The 23,690-nt window shown below is 37.2% G+C and overlaps 1 protein-coding gene across 5 annotated transcripts; it reads left to right on the forward strand.

The window, feature by feature from the left end:
* Positions 1 to 390: 390 nt before the first annotated feature.
* On the forward strand, positions 391 to 21,986 carry LOC104247783 (acetyl-coenzyme A synthetase, chloroplastic/glyoxysomal). Of its 5 annotated transcripts, none has more exons than XR_716313.2 (19): positions 391 to 902; positions 1,015 to 1,158; positions 1,224 to 1,379; positions 1,493 to 1,615; positions 1,978 to 2,146; positions 4,614 to 4,696; positions 5,242 to 5,343; positions 5,416 to 5,504; positions 5,609 to 5,699; positions 10,750 to 10,863; positions 17,027 to 17,103; positions 17,204 to 17,282; positions 17,365 to 17,433; positions 17,800 to 17,975; positions 18,118 to 18,174; positions 18,432 to 18,522; positions 18,611 to 18,709; positions 21,209 to 21,474; positions 21,574 to 21,986. XR_716313.2 is itself a non-coding variant. In XM_009803876.2 (18 exons), the coding sequence occupies exons 1-18, from the start codon at positions 489 to 491 to the stop codon at positions 21,392 to 21,394; spliced, it is 2,319 nt and encodes a 772-aa protein (XP_009802178.1). In that variant the 5' UTR covers positions 391 to 488; the 3' UTR covers positions 21,395 to 21,627. The 5 variants fall into 5 exon arrangements, 3 of the variants coding, with proteins under 3 accessions (XP_009802178.1, XP_009802179.1, XP_009802180.1); XR_716314.2 differs by having other exon boundaries at positions 21,579 to 21,986; XM_009803876.2 differs by having other exon boundaries at positions 21,209 to 21,627.
* Positions 21,987 to 23,690: the final 1,704 nt, after the last annotated feature.

The raw sequence follows: 23,690 nt of genomic DNA on the forward strand, positions 1-23,690 counted from the left end.
CTACAAGACTAGACTTGATTAAGCTAGAGAAACATAATGGAAGTACATGAAATAAAACTACTCTATATTTACAATGAAAAAGACTTAGTTTGCCATAAGGCAGAAACAAGTCCGTTGTCAGCAGCATAGTCTTTGGCATCAGGGTCTGCGCGCGCGGCGCCGTTGGCATCTGCGTGCGGTTGGGCGCTGGCGAGGGATATCGGTGGGGTGACAGAAGCACATGCGCGCTTATCACTTGGCGCAACCAAAACCACGGGACCGTCCGTGGCGCTAGGCATTGAAAGACTTGGTAGGACGCCACAGGGCGCGCGTAGGGGTGATGGGCACGGCTGAAAAGCCGCCCATGACAGTTCGTTTTCCTTTTGGTCGAAAAAAATAGAAAAAAGAGATGAGAAGACTGCAGAATAAAATATTCAAAGCTTTTCATTATTTCTTGTAGTAGAATATTGGCACTTCCCTAGGAAGCAGGAAGCACCATTAAAATAGTTATGGAAGGAAGGATGACCCATCATCCTTTGTGGAATAATAATAATAACAGCACCAGCGGTATTTATATTTCAGCATCTCCAATTCCGATATCTCGCACTGCCAAGTCCCAGCTTAGCCGGCCGTGGGTGAGCGTCAAGAGGCCTTCGTTCACGTTCCGATTTGGGGGAAGTCCGATGGAAGACCCGCTCACTTCTTCTTCATCGTCATCCACTACCGTCAGTCCAAGGAAGAACTTGACGACATCGAATCACATGCGCCATGTCGAATCCATGGCCAAACTGCCTTCTGGAGCCGGCAAGATAACCAGATTGAATGCTGTCATCTTAGGCGAGGCACTTGCTTCCGAGGAGGATGATCTCGTCTTTCCCAGCGAAAATTTCTCTCGCCAAGCTCATGTTTCTTCTCTTCAGAAGGTTCCCCTCCTTGCCTCATCATCTTTTCTTCAATCTATCTATTTGGTCTTATAACTATTGAACCTTATCATGGAAAAGATAAAAGTATTGATCCCTTCAAACTTCTGTGTAGTATTTGGAGATGTATAGAAGGTCGGTCCAGGATCCCGCCGGATTCTGGTCCGACATTGCATCAGAGTTCTACTGGAGAGAGAAATGGGGCCAACAGGTCTACTTTGAGAATCTTGATATTCGAAAGGGGAAAATCCAGATCGAGGTCAGTGACTTATCCGTTTATTCATCTCTCAAAAGCTTGTTACCAACTTTTGTCTTTCTTAACAGTGGTTCAAGGGTGGAATGACAAACATCTGCTACAACTGCTTGGATAGAAACATAGAATCTGGAAATGGTGACAAAATTGCTATTTACTGGGAAGGAAATGAACCTGGTCTTGATAGTTCTTTGACTTACAATCAACTCTTGGCTAGAGTTTGCCAGGTTTGCTTTTGAGTTTTTTTACTGCTCCTCATACAAGGCTTATATTTTATATTTCCGCTTATACAATAGTGAGCAAAAATATGGTACAAGTTTCTAATATTCTTTTTAACCAGCTAGCAAATTACTTGAAAGATATTGGAGTTCGCAAGGGTGATGCAGTTGTCATTTACTTACCCATGCTTATGGAGCTACCAATTGCGATGCTTGCTTGTGCTCGTATTGGTGCCGTTCACTCGGTAATAGTTAGCCTAGTTTATATTCTCTTTTATTTCAAATTGAATATTGTTGTTCCCCTTCGTGAGTTAAATCTTCATCATCATCTTTTTGACTTGTGTTTTCATCTAATTCTGGATTCTTTTTCAAGCTTTCTTTTCAGCTTTGCATTGCAATGCTTATATTTATCTTAAGACACACATGAATTATCTTCGAATTTTACTCCAAAGAATAGTCAAATTGACTCTTAAGGGAACTGTGACCTTTAATTTGAGCCAACACCATTTCATTTCTTCCTTTTCCTTCTTAAATCCCTTTCACCAAATCTGAACAACCAGATACATAGGGTAGGAAACATCGTAATCCAGGTTGTTTTATATATCAGGTTGTGTTTGCTGGGTTCTCAGCTGAATCTCTTGCTCAAAGAATCATGGATTGCAGACCGAAGGTCGTCATAACGTGCAATGCTGTTATGAGGGGGTCCAAGATCATTTATCTCAAAGAAATTGTTGATAGAGCCCTTATGGAATCTGCTCAAAATGGCATCAATACAGGTGAGAAGATTTTAAAATGCACCAAATTTCTTTATTTTATTTCTGGTAAATGAACAAAGTAGACTTTCATGGTGCAGGAAGTAATTGCACCAGTCCAAGATCTTGTTAACACAAAATCCCCATTCCCCCCCCACCCCCACCCCACCCCCCCCCAAAAAAAAAAACCCCAGTGATGTGCTACCCACTTCACAGTTGAGCAGTTAGCAACTCGCTTGTCTTTTAGTAAATCAAATTGTCGTCTCAAAAGCATGAAATGTTGTCTTACTAGCACTTTTGTGGGTATTGTGGAAGGAAAGAAACATAGGAGCTTTTGATGGGATAAAGAACAACTATGCACTTTTGAGGGATAACCTTTCGTTCCTAGTTTCTTTTGGTGCACCCATGAGGTTCCAGTGTGTATAGAAGATTGGTTGTCGTTTGTAGAAAATCATACTATGTTGTAGATTCATGGCCACATATGGCAGACTATTGGTAATTTGGAGTAGCAAGCTGTATTAGCCCCCCCAAGGTTGGTTGCTTTATGTGCCATTACCCATTTGATCTTGCATTGTTCATTTCTCTTGGTTTATCATTAAGAAGGATGCAAACATTGGATGGGAAGATTACTAAAGAAGAATAGAGAGCAAATAAGTGGCAATGACAGTAGAATATTCTTCCTAACAATCATTACTTGTGAAGAGGCTTAAGGGGGTATTCATAATTTGCTTTACATTAGGCCTCATTAATGAAGGAGTAAATAAGACCAAATTATTGAACATCAACACAGAGATAAAGATATCACTGTGAGCACTTCAAACTGCTAAAAGAAACACGAAACAGATTATAAACATTTATATGTGGTAGCAAACTCTGCCTGTGGCAAGAAACCTCTGGAATATGCTCATGAACCTTTTTGGAATGCACTGGGTGACACCATCCACTGGAAAGGCTACCTTCATCAGTGGGTGCTGCTGGAGGGTAGAGAAGCCTATTAAAAACTATGGCAGACCATACCAGGTTGTATTTTCTTGGATGCTTTGCAGGGAGGGAGATTTGAGATGCTTTGAAGGAACCTTCACCTCCATATCATCTGTAAAATCTTGGTGTTTATTGCATTTGTTTAGCTGGATAAACTGAATATTGTAAATGTACATCAACTCCCTCATCAAAACATGATGTACATCAACTTCTTGATTTTGTTGGTTCCTTGAGTATTGTTTAGGAACCCGAACCACCCAGTTTTTGTTGAGCTGCATCCTCTGGATGCTATTATGATAGAATTTAAATAACTTATTGAAAGAACAACTCCTCCTCCTTCAGTCGTTCTCTAGCCGAGGGTTTATCGGAAACAATCTCTCTGCCCTTCCAGGGGTAGGGGTAAGGTTGCGTACATCTTACCCTCCCCAAACGCCACTTGTGGGAAACTATTGGTTCTATTGTTGTTGTTGAATGGCAATACAAACTATATATGTAAAGGAATATGGTGGAGACCTAAGTTTTGGAAAGAATTTGCAAAAGTGAGCGATTTTAACTCAGCAGGTTCGTGGAATTATTTTACAAGCAGATCACTTATGGACAATGACAACAAAAGTTGGAGATAGGGAACAAAGAGAGGGCATGTTCATAGTTAAGTCTTTCTGTAGCAGAGTACTCGGGAGGGAAAACGGGGAAATTTTTTCTCATGTTTCGATATGGGATCCTAGAGCTTCGACTAAGAGTGTCATTATTTGCTTTGATATTAAAGTAAGGAGCCACTCAGCTGAAAACTTGAGGAGAGGGACAATTTGCATTAGTTGGTACTTCATGTACAAGAATACAGAGCGTTTGACCATTTGTTGCTTAATTGCCCTGCGTACATACATGCTATAAATGGGTGCTTCGTGAAAATCATGTACTTGTGTAGGGTTCTTTGCTCTTTGTATACTTGTATGCAGGGGTTACCCCATGACACCGATAAATTATTATGTTCATTGTGAAAAATTATTAAGAATAAGTGTTGGACTACTGTTTGGGTGGCGTAAACACTATGGTGTCCGTCTTGGATTGGGTATGATTTCAGTTTGCGGCCTAAACTTTGATTTTACAGCTTCATTAATCTGTACATACGTGAGAGGGAAGTTATATATTTTTAATAAAGGAAAGGGAAGTTGTTAAATATAAAGGAAGCAAGCAATGCAAAGTGATAAGTTAGATTGAGAACTATTACTAATAAAATTATTTACCTCATAAAAAAGAATCGAGGATTATAAAGTGATTCCAAACTGATTACTGGTACTTGTTTTTGTTTGCTATTTTCTTTTTTGAAATGGTTTTTTTTTGCTAAATCATTTTGCATCATACTAATTGGGAATAGGTTTTAGACTTGGTAGAGAACTTCTATTTGTTACTATTATTGTTTTTATCTTTTACTTGCACTTTTATTTTATTTTGGTAATGACGATGATATGGTATATTGATTTCCATCTTTATTTCTTATTGCACCTTGCAGATGTGTGTTTGACATATGAAAATGAATCAGCAATGAAAAAGGAAATGACTAAATGGATCAAGGGGCGAGACATTTGGTGGCAGGTTGGCAACACATGCACTTTCTGAAATACGGGTTCAATTAAAGAATTGATACCTATAAATTTGAAGCTTCTGTAATTGCAGAGCTCTGTCTGACACGCCTTTTCTTATTTATTTAATTTTTCTTCTCATAATCAGGATTCATGTTAAATATTTTTATTTTTCTAATAGTGATGTCGATTTTCATTGATGTTCAAAAGAGTTATTGCTTGCAAGATGTATGTACAGAACTCTGATTTTGTTAATGAGCATGGTTGCTTGGTCAGATGTATCCAAGTAATTATGGATTTTGTTAATGAACACAGTTAGTTTGGGTTTCTCGGCTAGTATTTCTGGTTGACATCTCTTCTCCTTATATGTGTCTTGTGAATTTACCTTACCCTGTAGTCCAATGGTACATGACAGTTGTATATATGGACCATACAGTAAATTTTAAGACCTATTTAATCTTGCTGTCCATCATCTTATAGGCTAAGGTCTTGTATGTAGTCCTTATGGATTTCACTTCTTATTGATCAGTCGGGTCCAACTTGCTTGTGTGGTTCCAGGATGTTATACCGAAATATCCAGTTACATGTGATGTGGAGTGGGTTGACGCAGAAGATCCACTTTTCCTGCTTTACACCAGCGGGAGTACCGGAAAGCCTAAGGTTTCATGCTTCCTAGATTTGCACTCTTTTTTTCACATGTTTAGTGTCTTATATTCTCCAGTTTGTGTAAAGGGTGTCCTGCATACAACGGGAGGATATATGGTGTACACTGCTACAACATTCAAATATGCATTTGACTACAAGCCTACAGACATATATTGGTACTTCCAAGACAGCTCTTTCTTCTATACTTCTCTTCATTATTCTAATACTAGGTCAAATTTCTTGAAATATGTTTTCCCTGGATTCTTTTTACTATGTGTAGGTGTACAGCTGACTGTGGTTGGATAACTGGGCATAGCTATGTAACCTATGGACCTTTGCTAAATGGAGCAACTGTTGTGATTTTTGAAGGGGTATTTATTTTATTATTACCAAACATCATCTGCTGGTCCAAATATAGCTTGATTAAGTGAAAGCATTTAGCAAAGGTAGTTAATAAAGGGCAAGTTTGAATAATTAAATTCTAATTTTCTTCTTCTCCTGCATTTTCATTTTTTTTATAAGGCAATTTATTAATAATGAGAAAATCTACATATACAAGCAGCTTGCCAGAAAGTAGGTATCTACAACATAATAGATTCTCTATGAACTACAAACAATCTTCTATACAAGTTGGAACACACCCAATCTTGCGGTTTCTTTTTTTGATAGTCTTATCCATATAAATTTGAAGTAGACAATGGATGACAGTTAAGTCAAGCCCAAGCTAGTTAAAATTTAATTATATGAATCCCTACCATACATTTTGCTCAATGTGGACCCATGTCGTTCAATACTCAATAATGTGTTGTTTAAGACAAATTAGGGTTTCTAAACTCTACAGGTTCTTTAACCTTTTTTTTCTTTTTCCAGAAAAAGAAAGAAGAGGTTCTTTAACCTTTTACTGGCATGCAAATATCTAAATATACAAAAAAGACTGATGATGATGATGTTAGGTCTACCTTGTCCTCCTTTAACAACTTCAATTGTCATAGCATTCTACCTTCAAGACGGTGCTTTGGAAGTTTATGGCTAACTATCTCAAGCGACCGATCACTTTATCCTCCAAGTCTGCTACAGATATCTTCTCTAGAATCTAATCGTTTCTAATCTTGTATTAGTGCATATCCATCTTAATATTCACATTTCTACGAAAAGATATATTGGACGTTAGAGGCTAAACACTCACTCCCGCATAACATTGTTGGTCTCACAATCACTTTATAAAGGTTGCCTTTTATTTTGGTAGGTATTTTTCTATTGTATAGCACTCCCATAGTATTCCGTTTCAGATATCCTATTTAATTCGTGCATTACAACTTATTCTTCATACATTCTCTTGGGATATAGAGTGCCTGCAAAGGGATTTCTTCTAGGATGATGGTGAAGGTGACAAAAATCCCACCTTATTGCTTGAAACTAAGTAACTTTTCCAATTAGAGAAAAGGATTAGGGGCGAGGAAGATCAAAATCTTCAATGGAGCTCTACCGGGGAACAAATATGGATGGAGAATTCTTTTCTGGGATCATTGGTTGTGTGAGGGGAGTGCTTTGAAGGTTAAGTTCAATTAGCTGTTTGGTATTAATACTTGTAAGGAGGCATTGGTGGCTGATGTTGTAAGACAGATCACTAGCAATCTGAGCAGGGGTTTGACGCTTCAGTGGAATGTGTTGCTACTTGTGATATTAAAACCCTTCTGGATACACATGGTGCAAGATCCTTCTTCATAGCCAAGCGTTGCCCTTTTTATGTCACAGCTGCTTGGAGCGTGATTCTTACTGCTGAAATCCTAGTAAGAGTGAGAATATATGTTAACAGGCTTGCTTAATACATCAGCATAAAACGGTTATCAAAATTGACAATAATAATGACATTAGAAACAAGAGAAACAAGTCATATTTCGACAATTTTAAATACATACAAAATCAAAATAGAATACTCAATCATGAATGAATGCGGGGAAATAGCCTTCTCCTTCTTTTTCTATAATGTAAACAAAATGGTCTTATGTAAGTAAAATACTAGTAATAAAATACTTATAAATAAATAAAAAGAAAAAAAGAAAGGAGCAATAGCAATAATGCGTCAGCGTAAATTTTTACCTTTTCTTTTTGTGAACTTGGTTCATATTCAAAAGGAATCGGAGAAGTGATCAGTGATCTACTATTATATTATACCTTTGCGTCAGAACTGTGGAATCTGCCTTTTAGTCTGATGAGTGCTAGATTGGTGTTGCTAAAAAACTGTGTGATTTTCTTTCTTTTAGAAGTTGAAGAGTGTGAACCAGTAGTCGAACAAAAGCAAGTTTAGAGGTTAATTTTGCAAATTTTACATGGCAAGTACACTTATCTTAACAAGTAAGATAATGGTGAGTAAAGTATTAACCATTACCTTACAAAAAGAAGAGTGAAGTATCAATTCTCGTGATTTTGAAGTATCCAAATCATGTAAAACCTAACTTTGTTTGAGACCAAAATTGGCTTCAATCATCATGTATTTAATAGAAGCAAATCCCCAAAAATAGTACGATGGCAGAAAAAGTTTATAGCACTTAAAAGAAAGTAAATGTAATTCCAATAAACAATAACATATTGACGCGAGATGAGGATGTTGAGATGGATGTGCGGGTACACCAGATTAGATAAGATTAGGAATGAAGTTATTCGGGACAAGGTGGGTGTGACCCCTATTGAGGACAAGATGTGGGAAGCATGACTTAGATGGTTTGGACTTGTGAGGAGGAGAAGCACAAACGCCCCGGTAAGGAGGTGCGAGAGGTTGACATTGGAGGGCCTTAGGAGAGGTAGAGGTAGGCCGAAGAAGAGTTGGGGTGAGGTGATTAGGCATGACATGACGCAACTACAACTGACCGAGGACATGACCCGTGATAGGAAGGTGTGGAGGTTGAAGATTAGGATAGTAGGTTAGGTAGTCTTGATCATTCATACCGGTAGTGTTAGTTCGTACTCTCGCATTTGGTTGGTAGTAGGCTTGTTGCATTTCGATCATCTTACTATCTTGTTATGCATGCTGCTTTTACATGATTTTTTGGTGTTGTCCCATCTTGTTTCTTGTTATTATTGGGGTACCTATGCTTGTCTGAGCTGAGGGTCTATTTGAAACAACCTCTCTACCTCCACAAGGTAGGGGTAAGGTCTGCGTACACACTGCCCTCCCCAGACCCCACTATGTGGATACTGGGTATATTGTTGTTGTTGTTGTAGTAACATATTGACGTGTGTAGGACCTAGTTATATGATCCCTAATTGCTTAAATCATGACAGATTTTGAATCAATCGTAGATTTTATTGAGGTAGGAAGAACTTCCTCTCTGTGAATCGTAGACTTCCAAATCAGATGAAATCCAAAATGAATAGAACTTTTAAGAAAAGAATAAAGAATTAAGACTAGAATTATATTGCTCTTAAAGAAACCTAGGATCATAAGTTGACTTTATAGTTCATTGGATCTTTACTACGTTCTTACTTAAATTTGAAGTCATGTAGTGTTGCGCTAGAGTCACAAGTACCCATATACTACATATTCCTATGCCTATTGTGAATCTATGTGTTCTATCCAATAACCTATATTTCTACGGATTTTGAGATAAGATGTTTTAGGGACTAACCGTTATGCGAAGAACTATGGTTTAAAAGTATATTCTCAGCTCACAAGTTTCAGATAATCATTTCAAGAAATTGATATTAAACATAGGCTATTCAACTGAAAGTCTAAATCTAGTGTTCCCCTTTCAAGTTTCTTAAAGTTACTCAGTTACCCCATCCATTCCCTTGCTCAATTAAAAACATCGAGAACAAACTTGAATAAGCAAGTAATGTTTTATTAATATAAAGCAGAAAACGTAAATGTACCCAAATTTGAAAAAGTGGGTCAATGTTGTCTAAAAAATTAATATAGAACTTTTCGTGATGTTATAATTTTTCTGGTACTTTGATACTTCTTCCGCCCCATCTTATGTGAAGGTAATTGACTGGAGTGGAACATAAGAAAGTAAAGAAGGCCTTTGATGTGTAAGCCAAAGTTATGCAAAGTACCAAGTGGTGGTTAAAGTTCCACATGTTTTTTCATTTTTCTCCCTTATAATAGATGAACTTTATATTAAATGGGTCCCCAACAAGTCATGTCATCAAGGGTAAAATGTGAATATTAAGATTGAATAGTTTTCACAAACAAAAGGTTGATATTAAGTATAGAAGGGTGGGTCCGTTATCTATTGAGTTTTGAACAGTGCGCCATTGGCTGTGGGAACATCTTGGTTATCAAAAATAAGATTAAATGGCTTCTAGAAAAGAGAATGGAGTCATTCTTTTGGGAACTGACTAAAAAAAAAGTATCACATAAAATGGATAGAAGGATTATTAAATGCGTTGTTTGCATTATAGAAGAAAAGAAGCAGGATATACTTCCTCCATTTTAATTTATGTGACATAGTTTGACTCGACAAAAAGTTTAAGAAAAAAAGAAGATTTCTAAAACTTGTGGTCTTAAAAGCTCAAAGGATAAAAGCTTTTGTTGGGCTTTCAATTTGTGCGACTATAAAAGCTTCTCATTAAGGGTAAATGAAAAGTTTAAAGTAAAATTGTTTCCAAATATAGAAACATGTCATTTTTTTGGAACGGACTGATAACGAAAGTGTGTCACATAAATTGGAACGGAGGGAGTATGTATTTTAATGTTAATAATTTGTGGAGTGTGTCATATAAATTGAAATAAAGGGGGAGGAGAAGACAAAGGGCTTGAGATGTTGCTCCACCAGCTATCATGTGGGTCATTTGGAAAGAGAGAAATAGAAGGGCATTTGAAGGGGTAGACCAAGATTTTGTAAATTGCAAAGTATTCTTTTGTTTCTAGTTTCCTTTGGGTGTACCCATGAGGTCCCCACTTATACAGAAGATTGGATTTCTTTCATAGAGAACCATATTTTGGTGTAGACTTTCTATGTTTTGGCATTTCCTTTTTTTATACAGGGTTTCCCCATCATTAATAAAAGTATTTACCTTATAAAAAAAGGACTTCCAGTATATGAGTTGATGGTTTTAATAATTTATGGATTGTCTCTACCTATGTTGTCTTTTGAAATTTTCACTGATGGGGATACATTTTCACCAATTCCTTCTTATTGGCGTCATAATCGGTTCTCCCTTAATTTCATAAGTTTCTTGTGTCCCATGTCCATTGCTAGATCTGTGTCCTTGCAATATTGGTTCGATCCCTTATGCAATTCTGTTAGCTCTAATCAAATAGTCTTCCACTCATTCTTATGTTTAGATGTTGGTCATTGTTGAAATGAGTGAAGCTTTCTAATTTGTTTAGAAGTTTGATAAAAAAAATGTGAACCTTGTGAAAGCAGGGTTGCACTTGACTAGCATCTTCTTTCTGACATTGTTATTTTGATTTTGTAGGCCCCAAGTTATCCAGATGCTGGACGTTGTTGGGATATTGTTGATAAGTTTAAGGTTTCAATATTTTATACAGCTCCCACTCTGGTGAGGTCTCTGATGCGTGAGGGAGATGAGGCAAGGATACATCTACTTATTTTCACCTATATCTAGCTGGTTGTTATTCAATTCTTCTATCGTATTTTTTCGTTGTATGCAGTTAGAATAACCATTGTTTTAACGGATGATTATAGAGCTGGCCTAGTGGCTAGGCAAACGGAAAACACCCCTTGGCTTTGTAGAAGAGCTTAAGTCCTGTTGGGGTATCATGTAGAGCATGCCTGAAAACCTGAGGGTATATCTTAAGTAAATGGGCTCATCTTTTATGCCTAACTTCATTAACGTATAGAGAAAATAAATGTTTTCTTTTGGTAAAACTCCTAGAAAACTCTTATTGAGTGTTTTTCCATAATGAAATTAAGAAAAAAAAGATACAACTTAAGAAGCTGATGTTTCAAACATAGTTTATGGCTTTATGCCAAAGAGGAGTTAAACCTTGCAAACTTTTATTTACTTGGTTATGTCTACAACAACTCATCTCACCTCTTCTTGCCTTCTCAATCCTTTTACCATTTTTGATCTGAAAAACCATCCCTCGATGTGTCATGTTAACTATCGGGTTACTAAGAAATAAGGGATATTTTAAAGGTTGTAATAGAACAAGGTATGGGGTAATAGTTGATATATTATTCCATACATATATATATATATATATATATACATGTATAGAGAATCTTAACTTTGGAAAAAATTTGAAAAGGAAAATCCTATAGATTTGCTATCAAATCCCTATAGTTTCTAACCTCAATATGTTTAGTTCTTTCATGATACACCGGATTTGAGGCAATATGAAGAGCAGCTTGATTATCACACCAGAGTTTTGCTGGTGTATGATGCTTGAGCTTGATTATCACACCAGAGTTTTGATGGTGTATGATGTTTCGTGTAATAGATCTTATATCAATTTTGGATCCAGCCCAGTCAGCATCTGTGAAACACTCAACACGAGTATGGCCATGATTGCTATACAATATGCCAAGTCTAGGAGCTCATTTCAAGTAACAGAATTGCTCCAAAGCTTCCCAATGTTTGACCATAGGTGCGGACATGAACTAGCTAACAACACTTGCAACAAAAGCAATATTGGGACGAGTCATAGTGAGATAGTTTAACTTTCCAACTAACCTCCTATCTCTGTGGATCATCAAAAAGATCGCCATCATCTTTCATAAGATGCAGATTAGGGACCATTGGAGTACTGCAGGGTTTGGCTGCCAACTTTCCAGTTTCTGCAAGTAGGTCAAAAATATACTTTCTCCGAGACAGAAGAATTCCTTTCTTGCTTCTATTTACTTCTATAACAACAAGAACAACCTAGTAAAATCCCACAAGTGAGGTCTGGAGAAAAATATTTTAACGGGCTCAAATCGTTCAACATATGAAATCTAGTATGCAGGAAAGACTTGAGGGAAGAGATTCCCGCATTGATGACAATATCATCAACATATACAACAAGGAGGATAGCCCCTGCTATTAATTGCAGATATAAGACTGAGTGGTCATATTTGCTCATTTTCATCCCAAACTCTTGAACTATATCACTGAACTTGCCAAACCAAGTTAGGGACTCTACTTCAAGCTATACAAAGACCTGACACAGACGACAGAGTAATAGATGAGGTTAGTCTAACAGTTCCAGATCCCCCATCAGCTATAATCACAGGAGATGGTGCTTTGTGTGATTGAAATGTGGAAAAGGTATTGGGATTACCTGTCATGTGATTAGTGGCAGCTTAATCAATCACCCATTTATTTGAATAGGAGGAGATAAGATATGTTTTTCCTAACTCAACAAGGGTAGTAACTGTAGTGGATTCCTTAAGTGATTCTCGATACTGAGAGACCTTTGCAAACTCATCCACCGAAACCAATATTTTTTTAAATGATAGATTCGAGGCAACAGTAATAACATAAGGCTTATTTCCTCTTCCAACTGTCATTTTCCAATTAACAAAATTCAGAATAGAAAAGGAGATACAACTCCACAAAATAGATGGCTTCAAACCAGTATACAACCAACTCAACGACATAAGTCAAGGGGAAAGTTCTGAGCCAGAAGCAAAGAATCTGGGATGAGATTAGTCTCCGCAAGCGTGCCCAAATGATTTGGGAGCAACCACAGATACGTCAGAAACTTCAGAACGACGTTAGAAATGAAGCAAACTGGATCAACAAAGCTCACAACCCTCAGACAATAATCAAATCAGACCACTAAACCATTAATACAACAACTCTCACACAACAGAAGAGAACATATTGAACAAACTAATTCCAAGCAACAAAAATCGAATTTATAGCCACAAAAGATCAGATTGGAGAACATAAGATGACAAATCGAGAAGGATATAACTTGGAAATTGTCAAAACTCTCCCCAAACGAAACCTATCGAACAAGCTTGCACCAACTTCTAACCGGAGATGTCGAGGTGATGCTCGAACATCGAACAAAATTAATTTCTGGCAATGCACGCGATGCCACTACACAACTACCGGTAAATATTTCGCCGGTGCATGACACTCACTCTCGTCTTTGTCGGCCACCGAAATCTAGGGTTCTGTAGATCAGGGGTGCGAGGCCCTCTCTATGTAGGTGGTGACAACAAAATTTCAATTCCCAATTTCCTTCCAAAGTACCTGATTTTGTTCGAAACTAAGTCACTCTTCCAGCGATTTTCCCGACTCACTCCGGGAAAGTAAACGATCCGCTTTGATTCCATGGAATAGACATAATTGATATATTATTCCATGAAATAATAATAGATACATACGTACATATATATATATATATATATATATATATGTATATGTGTGTATATATGTGTGTTTGTGTGTGTGTGTATATATATATAAAGAGAGACAGAGTGTCCTAACTATGGAAAGAACCAGAAAAGTAAAATCCTATATATCTGCTATCAAATCTGTATAGTTTTGCTATCATGTATATTATAAGAAATATGACTACATTATTCTTTAACAAAGGCCTCTATAGTTAATATTTTGAGAGAGAGAGAGAGAGAGTGTCCTAATATGGAAAGAATCTGAAAAGGAAAATCCTGTATATCTGCAATCAAATCCCTATAGCTTTGCTGTCATGTATATTACAAGAAATATGCCTACATTTATTCTTTAACAAAGGCCAAGGCCAACATGTTTCTATAGTTAATATTTTGCGTTGGAATTGGTGGGAATGAAATGGCAACATATATGTTAGTAATCTTTTGTCTTTAGTTTGCAGTACTTCCTTAGCACTTTATTAATGAAATTTACCTTACCCCATGAAAGAAAGTTGCAATCTCTAAGCTTAATCTTTTAGATGGAGAAGTCACATAATTCAATATAGTGTTGCAGTCGATGTAGGTCTTTTTAAAATCTCATTGTCGTCGTCCATAACGTGCGTATGTTAATCCTATGAAAAGAAATTAGACTTGCATGTGAGGGGATGCGTTAACATAATTAAGTAAATAAAAGTATGTCATATCTAATAGTTTAAATTTTTCGATGAGATAGATACACTAGTAGGAATGCGAGGGGTTAAAAGGAGTTGTTATACATTGAAGATAAAATATTATAGTAGGAGGAAAGGGAGATGATTATCCGAAAAAGAGAAACATCATAAATGTGGGATAAAGGAGTGAGGTCTGAGTCTTGTGTGTTTAGAAAAAAAACAAGAAGGAAGAGATACCAACACAATTAATAGGAGTTTTTGGGTGGAAAAGGAGGTAGCAAGTACCCAGTGGAATAGTCAAGGTGCGCAGGCGGATCCACACACCCCTTTATCACCCATATTATTTATTTTGTCTGGGGAGATATTTAGCAAGACGAAGATAAAGCAATAATAGTGGGTTTCTCGAGGGATTTCTCAGCTTCACCATGGAATAGAGATGATGTCCAAGTTTCTCACATGTTCTTCGCCAATGATTTCCTTGTATTTCGTGATGTCGACATGAATTAACTCAGGCACTTGAGGAATCTATTTTATGGTTTGAGACACTCTATGGATTAAAGATTTTCAAAGAAATATAGGTCCGTTAAACATCACAGTAATTATTGAAGCACTAGCAGAACTACTCGGTTGTAGGGTGGGATCTCTTCCTACAACTTAAATAGGACTACTAGGAGCAAAGCATAAGGAATGAGCAACATGAAGTCCATCCATTGCGAGAATTGAAAAGAAGCTAGCAAGTTGGATTAAAAAATACTTGGTAAGAAGACGAGCAAGAAGTGTTGGTTAAGAGCACCTTATTTGTCATCCCTGCCTATTGCATGTCCTTACTGTACTAGTGGTCGTAGCAAGAGGGTTAGGAAAGTCTCTCTATGGAACTATATAATGAAGGGCTATGTAAACCAATCAAAATGTTGAACTCGAAGCATGTAATGTGACAAGAATTTATTTCTAGAGACAACGGTGGTGTGAAGTTGTACTTTATGTTAAGCTCCTGAGAAATCTTGTATATATATCTCAACAAGCTGCAATGGTGGGTCAAATCTACAAAAAGATCGAGGAGAAATTTGTAATATTGGGTAATGGAGGAGCTCAACAAACTACTTTAACTCTTACACAAACATAAAAGTTTATGGAATGTTTCATTTAGTCAGGTGAGTGAAGGAGGATGAATTTTTAGGGACTTAGGTGGTTAGCATCTTGACAATCACATTTTCAAACATGGCTAGAATTTCATGCGAAAAGAAGATGTCAGTCCAACAATTATAGAGTCTACAATGGGAAGAAGTGCTTTGGGATTTTAGGTCAGAAGGAACTTGCAAGATTGGGAGGTGAAGAAGTTCAAAATTTGGTCGATTTGTTTCACAAACATAGAATTTCACAAGATAGCGAAGATGTATGGAGATTGGGGCGGGGAAAATGCTGTCTTTTTTGTTAAGTCCTATTATAATGAGCTTCTGATAGGGAGAGTTAGCTTTTCCACATATCTCAGTAAGGATCATTAGGGTATCGAGAATGGTGTGCTTTTACACTTGGCTAACTGCACGAGGGGTGGTCTAAACGGTAGAGAACTTGAGGAAGATGATGATTACTTGTGTCAGTTGGTGCTTCATGTGTACCTCATTCATTCTTCTTTTTCTCGACGAGGGCGAGTCTTCGACTATTCCAAAAAGGAATTGGAGAAGGTGAATAAAAGTACAGTGGAAATAAATAAAAAAGAGAGAACAAATGGATGTTAGAAACAAAAAGGGAAATGAAAAGATTAAATTAATGAGGGAAAATTTGAAAAATATAAATTTTTGGTAAGGATATTTTAGTCTTGACAAATAAATTTTCTGCGTATGAAAGAAGCTAGAATTTGTAGTTTCTTCCCAAAACTGCTAAAGCTCAAAAACACTTCTCCATTGTAGCCAAACACCCCAAATTCTTAAAAAAGTGTTTTTGACCTCTCAGAAGCTTTGGCCAAACATGCTCTAAGAAAGATACTTAATGAACGAAAGAAAGAAACGTTTAATTTAATCTTTCTAAAAGAGTGGAACAATAATTTTCCTTATTCATCCCTGTGTATCCCTTGTCCCATTGTATTCCGAAAGCTACAGGAAAAGTGTCCCATGCATGAACAGCTGCATGGAGAGCAATCCTAAGAGCAGACGATTTTAGAGAGAAGAATTCTATGCATAAGCTGGTGTTTTTTGAGCAAGAAGGCAGAGGAAGATGTTCATTATCTGCTCTACTTAGTTCCCCAATTTTATACCAATTATAATGCACCATATGGAACATGCTTGGAGTTGAATGGTTGATGTGAGAATCCATCAATCCGGATGGAAGTTCTGAAGGAGGAGGCAGAGGAGAAGAGTATGGGAAATAGCAGCTTTAGCAATCAAGTGAGCCATGTGAAAGGAGAGAAATAGGAGGGCATTCGGAGGAATTAAAAGTACATTTTGCACAAGTTGGAGGAACCTTTTTATTTTTATACTTTTTTAGAGCACTTAGTATTCTTGTTACTACACATGATTGGATGCTATTCATAGTAAATCATGCTTTGCTTTGGTATGAAATATTAATGCTTTATATGTACATCGTGTCTGCGTGCTGTTCCTATTCAATCAATAAAATACTTTTTCCATTAAAAAGAAAAGGTAAAACTCCCTATTTTTCTATTTAAGACATTGATAATTATTTAATATCAATACATACAAGTCGTATAACTTATATGTATCTGTTCATTTGACTTTTCAGCATGTCTCTCGATATTCACGCAAATCTTTACGGGTGCTTGGAAGTGTGGGTGAGCCTATCAATCCAAGTGCATGGAGGTGTCAGCTATACATATGGATCTTTTGCTTGTCTATTTTTCCCTGAATATCAGAACATCCACGACATGCTTTCTTCAAGTTTTTGTTTATCTTTGAGCAGGTGGTTTTTCAATGTGGTAGGTGATGCAAGGTGCCCCATATCTGACACATGGTGGCAAACAGAAACCGGTGGCTTCATGGTATCTCAGTTACTGCTTTCATCATTTTTATCATTCACATAAAAATGAATGTCTTACTTCAGTCTTTATTATTTCTTTCTAGATTACTCCTTTACCAGGAGCATGGCCGCAGAAACCTGGTTCTGCTACTTTTCCTTTCTTTGGAGTCCAGGTACCTGCTTAGGATAATAACAGACCTCCAAGTATATTTGGAACCCAGTCTTTCATTTGGTATTGTTGGAATGATATTATTGAGTTTGCTGTCTAGCAGATTATGTGACGGTGTCTCTCGTGCCATGCAATACCGTCTTTTAGAATGTCTGAATATCTTTAGGATTTAATACATGATAACTGTATGTTTAAGGAAAGTTAAAACTGGAGTCATGCAGAGCTTGTACTTTTATTTATCATGATAATGTGGGATTCCACTAGGCCGTTGTTGTTGTTGTTGTTGATAATGTGAAACAAGGAAGAGCCTCCAAAATTTGGTCTTTGCTTTTTGTCCATCATATGGTCATGATGTTCTAAAATCATGCAGCCAGTAATAGTGGACGAGAAAGGTGTTGAGATTGAAGGTGAGTGCAGCGGGTACCTGTGTGTGAAAAGTTCATGGCCTGGGGCATTTCGAACACTTTATGGGGATCACGAAAGATATGAAGCCACATACTTTAGTGCCTTCCCTGGCTATTATTTTAGTGGTGATGGCTGCAGCAGGTATTTTTCAATAAAGTGGATTCCTGGTTGTCTATATACATTATCATAAGGGAATCTGTAGACATAATTTGCTTTTTCTTCTCTGATTTCTTGCACCTGTTTTGACTGATTTTCCATTGTAATGTTCAAACTTCTGTTTCAGGGACAAAGATGGTTACTGCTGGCTCACTGGAAGAGTAGATGATGTGATTAATGTGAGGTATAGTTTGCATATGAATTTTCACGTTTTCAGAACCTAATTAGAGTTTGAAAAAAGTTAGGAACAAGAAAATTCCTTCTGGGAACTGAGCAAATTCCTTTCAATTTTGAAAATTTGAAGTGTCGTTTTTGCTGGAAGTATTCTTTAATAGTGCAAATTCAATTGGAAGCGAGTATTTTGCAGGTACTATTATATTGTACCTAGTTGAACTGGTAGTTCTACTTGTATATTGTATGAAGTATTTTTTACACATGCAGTGGACATCGTATTGGCACAGCTGAAGTGGAATCTGCTCTAGTTTCCCATCCTCAGTGTGCTGAAGCAGCTGTGGTTGGTGTAGAGCATGAGGTATTTTCATGTTTCTACTTCTCATCTGAGTTTATGTGAAAGTTTCCGTTCTCTACTCTAATCTGTTCTTCTGGAGTCTGCCTGAAAGGTTAAAGGACAGGGAATATATGCATTTGTTACTCTGGTCGAAGGTGTTCCATACAGTGATGACCTGCGAAAAAGTCTTGTGATGGTTGTTAGGAACCAGGTATATTTATTCCATCCTCTCTGGTGATCCGATATTTGCTTATTGTTTGTTTTTCCCTTTATTAGACATGCTACTTGATTACTATCAACCAATGGGGCAAAATAGGAAGTCCATAAACTCTCAGAACTTAATGGAAAACGAAAGAAAAAGAAGAGAAAATCCAGCCATAGGACTGAAGCTATTACTTACACAAGGTTTAATGGAGTTAGTGTACATGCCAATCTTCAAGCTTTAAGAGCCTCGCCTTTCCATTGCAAAGTGTTCAAGTTGTATTTAGGACCATAGCATCCTTTTTACCTGCTTACTAAGACTAGTATCAAATATGCGGTCTGGTTGATAGACTTAAGGACATTCTTTTTTTTTTGTTGTTGTTGTTGCTTTTTTTTCCGGAGTTTAGTATTGAAGTAGTAGTTGGTTTTAGTAGTCATCTCCTTGACCGGTCTGACATTTTAACCCGTGATATTGGGTAAGGTATTTGAAAATTTGGTTGAACTGGATTTTTGGAGAAAACAACAACAACAACATCAAACCCAGTATAATTCCACAAGTGGGGTCTGGGGAGGATAGTGTGTACGCAGACCTTACCCCTACCTCAGCTCAAGAAAAGGTGGTGAGGTAGAAAAGGGAAGAAGAAGAAGAAAGAGAGAGAAGAAAGAAAGAAGAGGGAGACGACAGACAACAAGGAAAAAGGGGAGAAAAAGTAGCATTAAATAGTAACGATCAGGGAGCAACAATTTCCATAGAAGGGGAGAAAAAGTAGCATCAAATAGTAACAATCAGGGAGCAACAATTTCTTGTAGCAATTTTAAAAAAACAATGGACGTGGTAGCTAAGTACCAGATATACTAACAAACTAGAAGAAAGTATCTTTCAACCAACGATAAGAATATTACTACTACTGGTAAGCCTAGGAAAAAGTCACAACTACCTGTCAACCCACCACCTTAATCCTCGACCTCCACACTTTCCTATCACTAGTCATGTCCTCAGTTAGATGAAGCACCGATATGCCCTGCCTAATCACCTCTCCCCAATATTTCTTTGGCCTACCCCTGCCTTTCCTCAAGCCTGCCATGGTCAACCTCTCACACCTCCTGACCAGGGCATCTATGTCTCTCCTCCTCACATGCCCAAACTATTGCAGCCTCGATTCCCGCAACTTGTCTTCCACGGATGCCACTCCTATCTTGTCCCTAATAACTTCATTCCTAATCTTGTCTTTCCTGGTATGTCCACACATCCATCTTAACATCCTCATTTCAGCTACGCTCATCTTTTGGACATGAGACTTCTTGACGGGCCAACATTCAACTCCATACAACATAGCTGGTTTAACCACCACCCTGTAGAATTTGCCCTTAAGTTTAGGTGGCACACTCTTGTCGCATAAAACCCCCGAAGCTAACCTCGATCTCATCCAACCCGCTCCAATGCAGTGAGTAACATCCTCGTCAATCTCCCGGCGCCTTGGATTATAGACCCAAGATACTTGAAACTATCTCTTTTGGGAATTATTTGAGTATCAATCTTTATTTCCACTTCTTCCTCGGGCCTCTCATCACTGATCTTTCAATCCAAGTATTCAGTTTTCGACCTACTCAACTTGAAACTGATTCCAGCGTCTGACTCCAAACTTCCAACCTAGTGTTAACACCCCCTTGCGTCTCGTCAATCAATACTATGTCATCAGCAAATAATATACACCATGGCACCCTCCCTTGTATGTGTCGCGTCAGCACATCCAACGCTAGGGCAAACAAAAACGGGCTAAAGGCTGATCCTTGATGCAACCCCATCTCCACAGGGAAATATTCCGAGTCTCCTCCCGCAGTCCTGACCCGAGTCTTAGCACCTTTGTACATGTCATTAATCACCCTAATGTACGCTACCGGGACTTCAACCTCCAAACATATCCATTGCACCTATCGCTAACCTCCAAACATATCCATTGCACCTTCCTCGGGACTTTGTCATAAGCCTTCTCAAGGTCAATGAACACCATGTGCAAGTCCTTTTTTCTCTCCCTATACTGCTCCACCAATCATCTTACAAGGTAAATGGCTTTTGTAGTTGATTGTCCCGGCATAAATCCAAACTGGTTCTCAGAGATAGACACATCTGTCCTCACTCTCTTCTCTACCACCCTCTCCCAAACTTTTATAGTGTGACTCAACAACTTGATACCCTATAGTTGTTGCAGTTCTGGATATCACCTTTGTTTTTGTACAACGGAATCATAAAACTCCACCGCCAATCTTTGGGGACATACCTATTTTGTTTGTTTCGAACATACATACCCTTGTACATACACAGAAGGAGAAAACAGAAAACAAAAGGGGAGGTTAGAAAGCACTGCTAATACATGACCTGAGTCCCTGCTTATCTGATAAATATGAGCATATAACTTTTTTACTGCAGAATGTACACTAGCATTCTCCTTGTGTTTGAGATTGCGTGAAGTTCTTACCATTGTCTGAAGCTTTTTATTTCACATGTCAGATTGGAGCTTTTGCAGCGCCAGACAAGATACATTGGGCACCGGGTCTTCCAAAGACAAGAAGTGGGAAAATAATGAGAAGAATTCTAAGGAAAATTGCTTCCAGGCAGTTAGATGAGCTTGGGGACACTAGTACACTTGCAGACCCGACTGTGGTTGATCAGCTAATTGCACTTGCTGATTGCTAAGTAACAACTTCCAAGTTTAGTGAAGTTACAGGTTCTAGAAAGAAGAAAAAAAAAGGTTACAGCTTTAGCTGATTGTGCTGGTAAGAGATTGGTATTTTCTTTCAGTTTTAGCTGGATTTTCATGTGAGAACCTTTTCTCTCCAAATTTGAAACAACTTACGATTAACACACTTTTGAAGGTCAGGATGCATTGAGAATCAAGAAATAAGATACCAAGATACGGATTCAATGTATTTCTGGTTGTCTTGCACACTTTTCGCTGAATGTTATCTTTGCACGTCTGAAATTTCATGATTAAGGATCTGATATCAAAGTGGAGAATTTATTGTAAGTTGGAGGAGGACTAATATTTGAACTTATTATGAAAAGCGATTTCAACAAAGAAATCTGAGAAAAATATGTTTAGTATGTCAATGTATTCTATGAGAAAAAAAAGTTTGCTTTTACTTTTTATCTTTTATTTTTGAAATTTATAAAAAAAGTTGGCCTAATGCGTGACCAATGCATACTGTCCAGCTTGTTGTAAATATTACTAAAGCACATATAAAATCATTTGAAAGGTTGATGAATGATGATAATACTCTTTTTCGAACTGGAATTTGTCACAATGTAGGCTCTAAGCTTGGGCGCATATATCAGGTGTAGGTGTTGGTTCCTCTAGGTGATTAAAGTGATTTTGACAATGTATTTGAACTAACGATACCAGTAGAAATAAATTGAACTGTATTTTCTTGTGGATGAAATGACAAAAGAAAAAATGGAGGAGGGAGGAACCTTAATATTTATTCTACTGAGGAAGAAGGAAGGGGTCGGGGTTAAATTTTAGTTATTTATCATTTTTTCACAATCTTCTTGCTTCATAGATATTTGTCGTCATTGTAATTTGATCCATATATTTCCGCCCATAAATCGTAGCCGAAATTTCTCTCTCGCTAATTCAAGTAGTAAGTCCCTTTGTTTTGTTTACCCCATCATTTTATTATAATTGTACCTTAACGTTTTCCACCGTCTTTGTTTACAACAATTACGTTCTGCTTTCTTTTATGACATAATTGTAATTTGAAGATGTGTTCTAATTTTCATCCCTCCATTCACTGTTTACTTTAATTTGTGTTTTTAAATTTACTATATGTTCTATGTTTATCCATTGCCTTTCTTAACTGATGTTATTTCATAATTCCTTCTTTAGTTTTCTGAGTTAAATGGTTACCATCGTAACCCCCCCCCCCCCCCCCAAGAGAAAAAGGGGTTACTATTCCTTAACATTGATTGTCATGGGACGGATATCGAATTATTGGAAGAATTATTTCCGAATGAAGGAGCCGCCGAAGAGATCCGCTAGATTTTGACAAGAAAAAACCTAGGAAAAATCATCTCCTATCTTATTGATCAACATGTAAAAGATAAAAAATTCCGGCAGAATCCATACATTTGTGAACAAGCTATTGACCACTTTTATTATTTACTCCAGAGGGCTAGGCAAACCAAAGTCTTCACAAGTCCCCGTTTTCCTCTCAAACGGAAAAGATATAAAAAAAAAAGATTGAAAAAAGGAAAAAAAAACTTATGAATAGTCAATGTTAATAGGTAAGGCTGCCTATAGTTGCAAAAAAAAAAAAAAAAAAAATCAGAGCCTCCTGCCATTACTATGGTTATTTCTATGTTTATCAGATGCCAGTTCCAATCCCATTAAGCAGTCTTCCAGCCGTTAACCCATTGGTATTTCTCTCAGTTGTCCCTGTAATGTTGGTTGCAATATATGTAGAATACATATATCTTGTAGATACTAACTTATAGTTTCCCCTTGAGTTTTATCTTACTATATGTTTGCCCTTATATATGATGTAATAGTCTTTCTCTTTCTGCTATGGATAATGTATTCGCACCCATGTAATATAGTAATTTTTAATCGTTGATTTATTTGCTTCATCATCCAATTGCTTGCAGTTATTTCCCTTATAATGAAATTAACAGCAAAATTATGTTTACTACATCATCGATTTGAGTTATGTTATTTATACTGGAAATTATTACAAAACCATTAAACTACGCTTCTGATATTTAAAAAAGAAAGTCACCGCGCCTTCGAATTATATCATATAAACAAGACAAAACAATTGCTTTTTCTCAAAACAAAAAATTTATAGTTGAGATTACGTGCACTGAAGCAGATAAAAAAAAAAGGTTCCTTCATGCGTATAGCTTGTGCATTAGCCAAATAATAAACTGGGGAAGCTAATGGACTTCCTGTACACTCATGGATTTCTCACACTTTATGTTATAATTCAATTTCAAT

Source organism: Nicotiana sylvestris, chromosome 2 (assembly GCF_000393655.2).
Source record: "Nicotiana sylvestris chromosome 2, ASM39365v2, whole genome shotgun sequence".
Classification (NCBI taxonomy): Eukaryota; Viridiplantae; Streptophyta; class Magnoliopsida; order Solanales; family Solanaceae; genus Nicotiana; species Nicotiana sylvestris.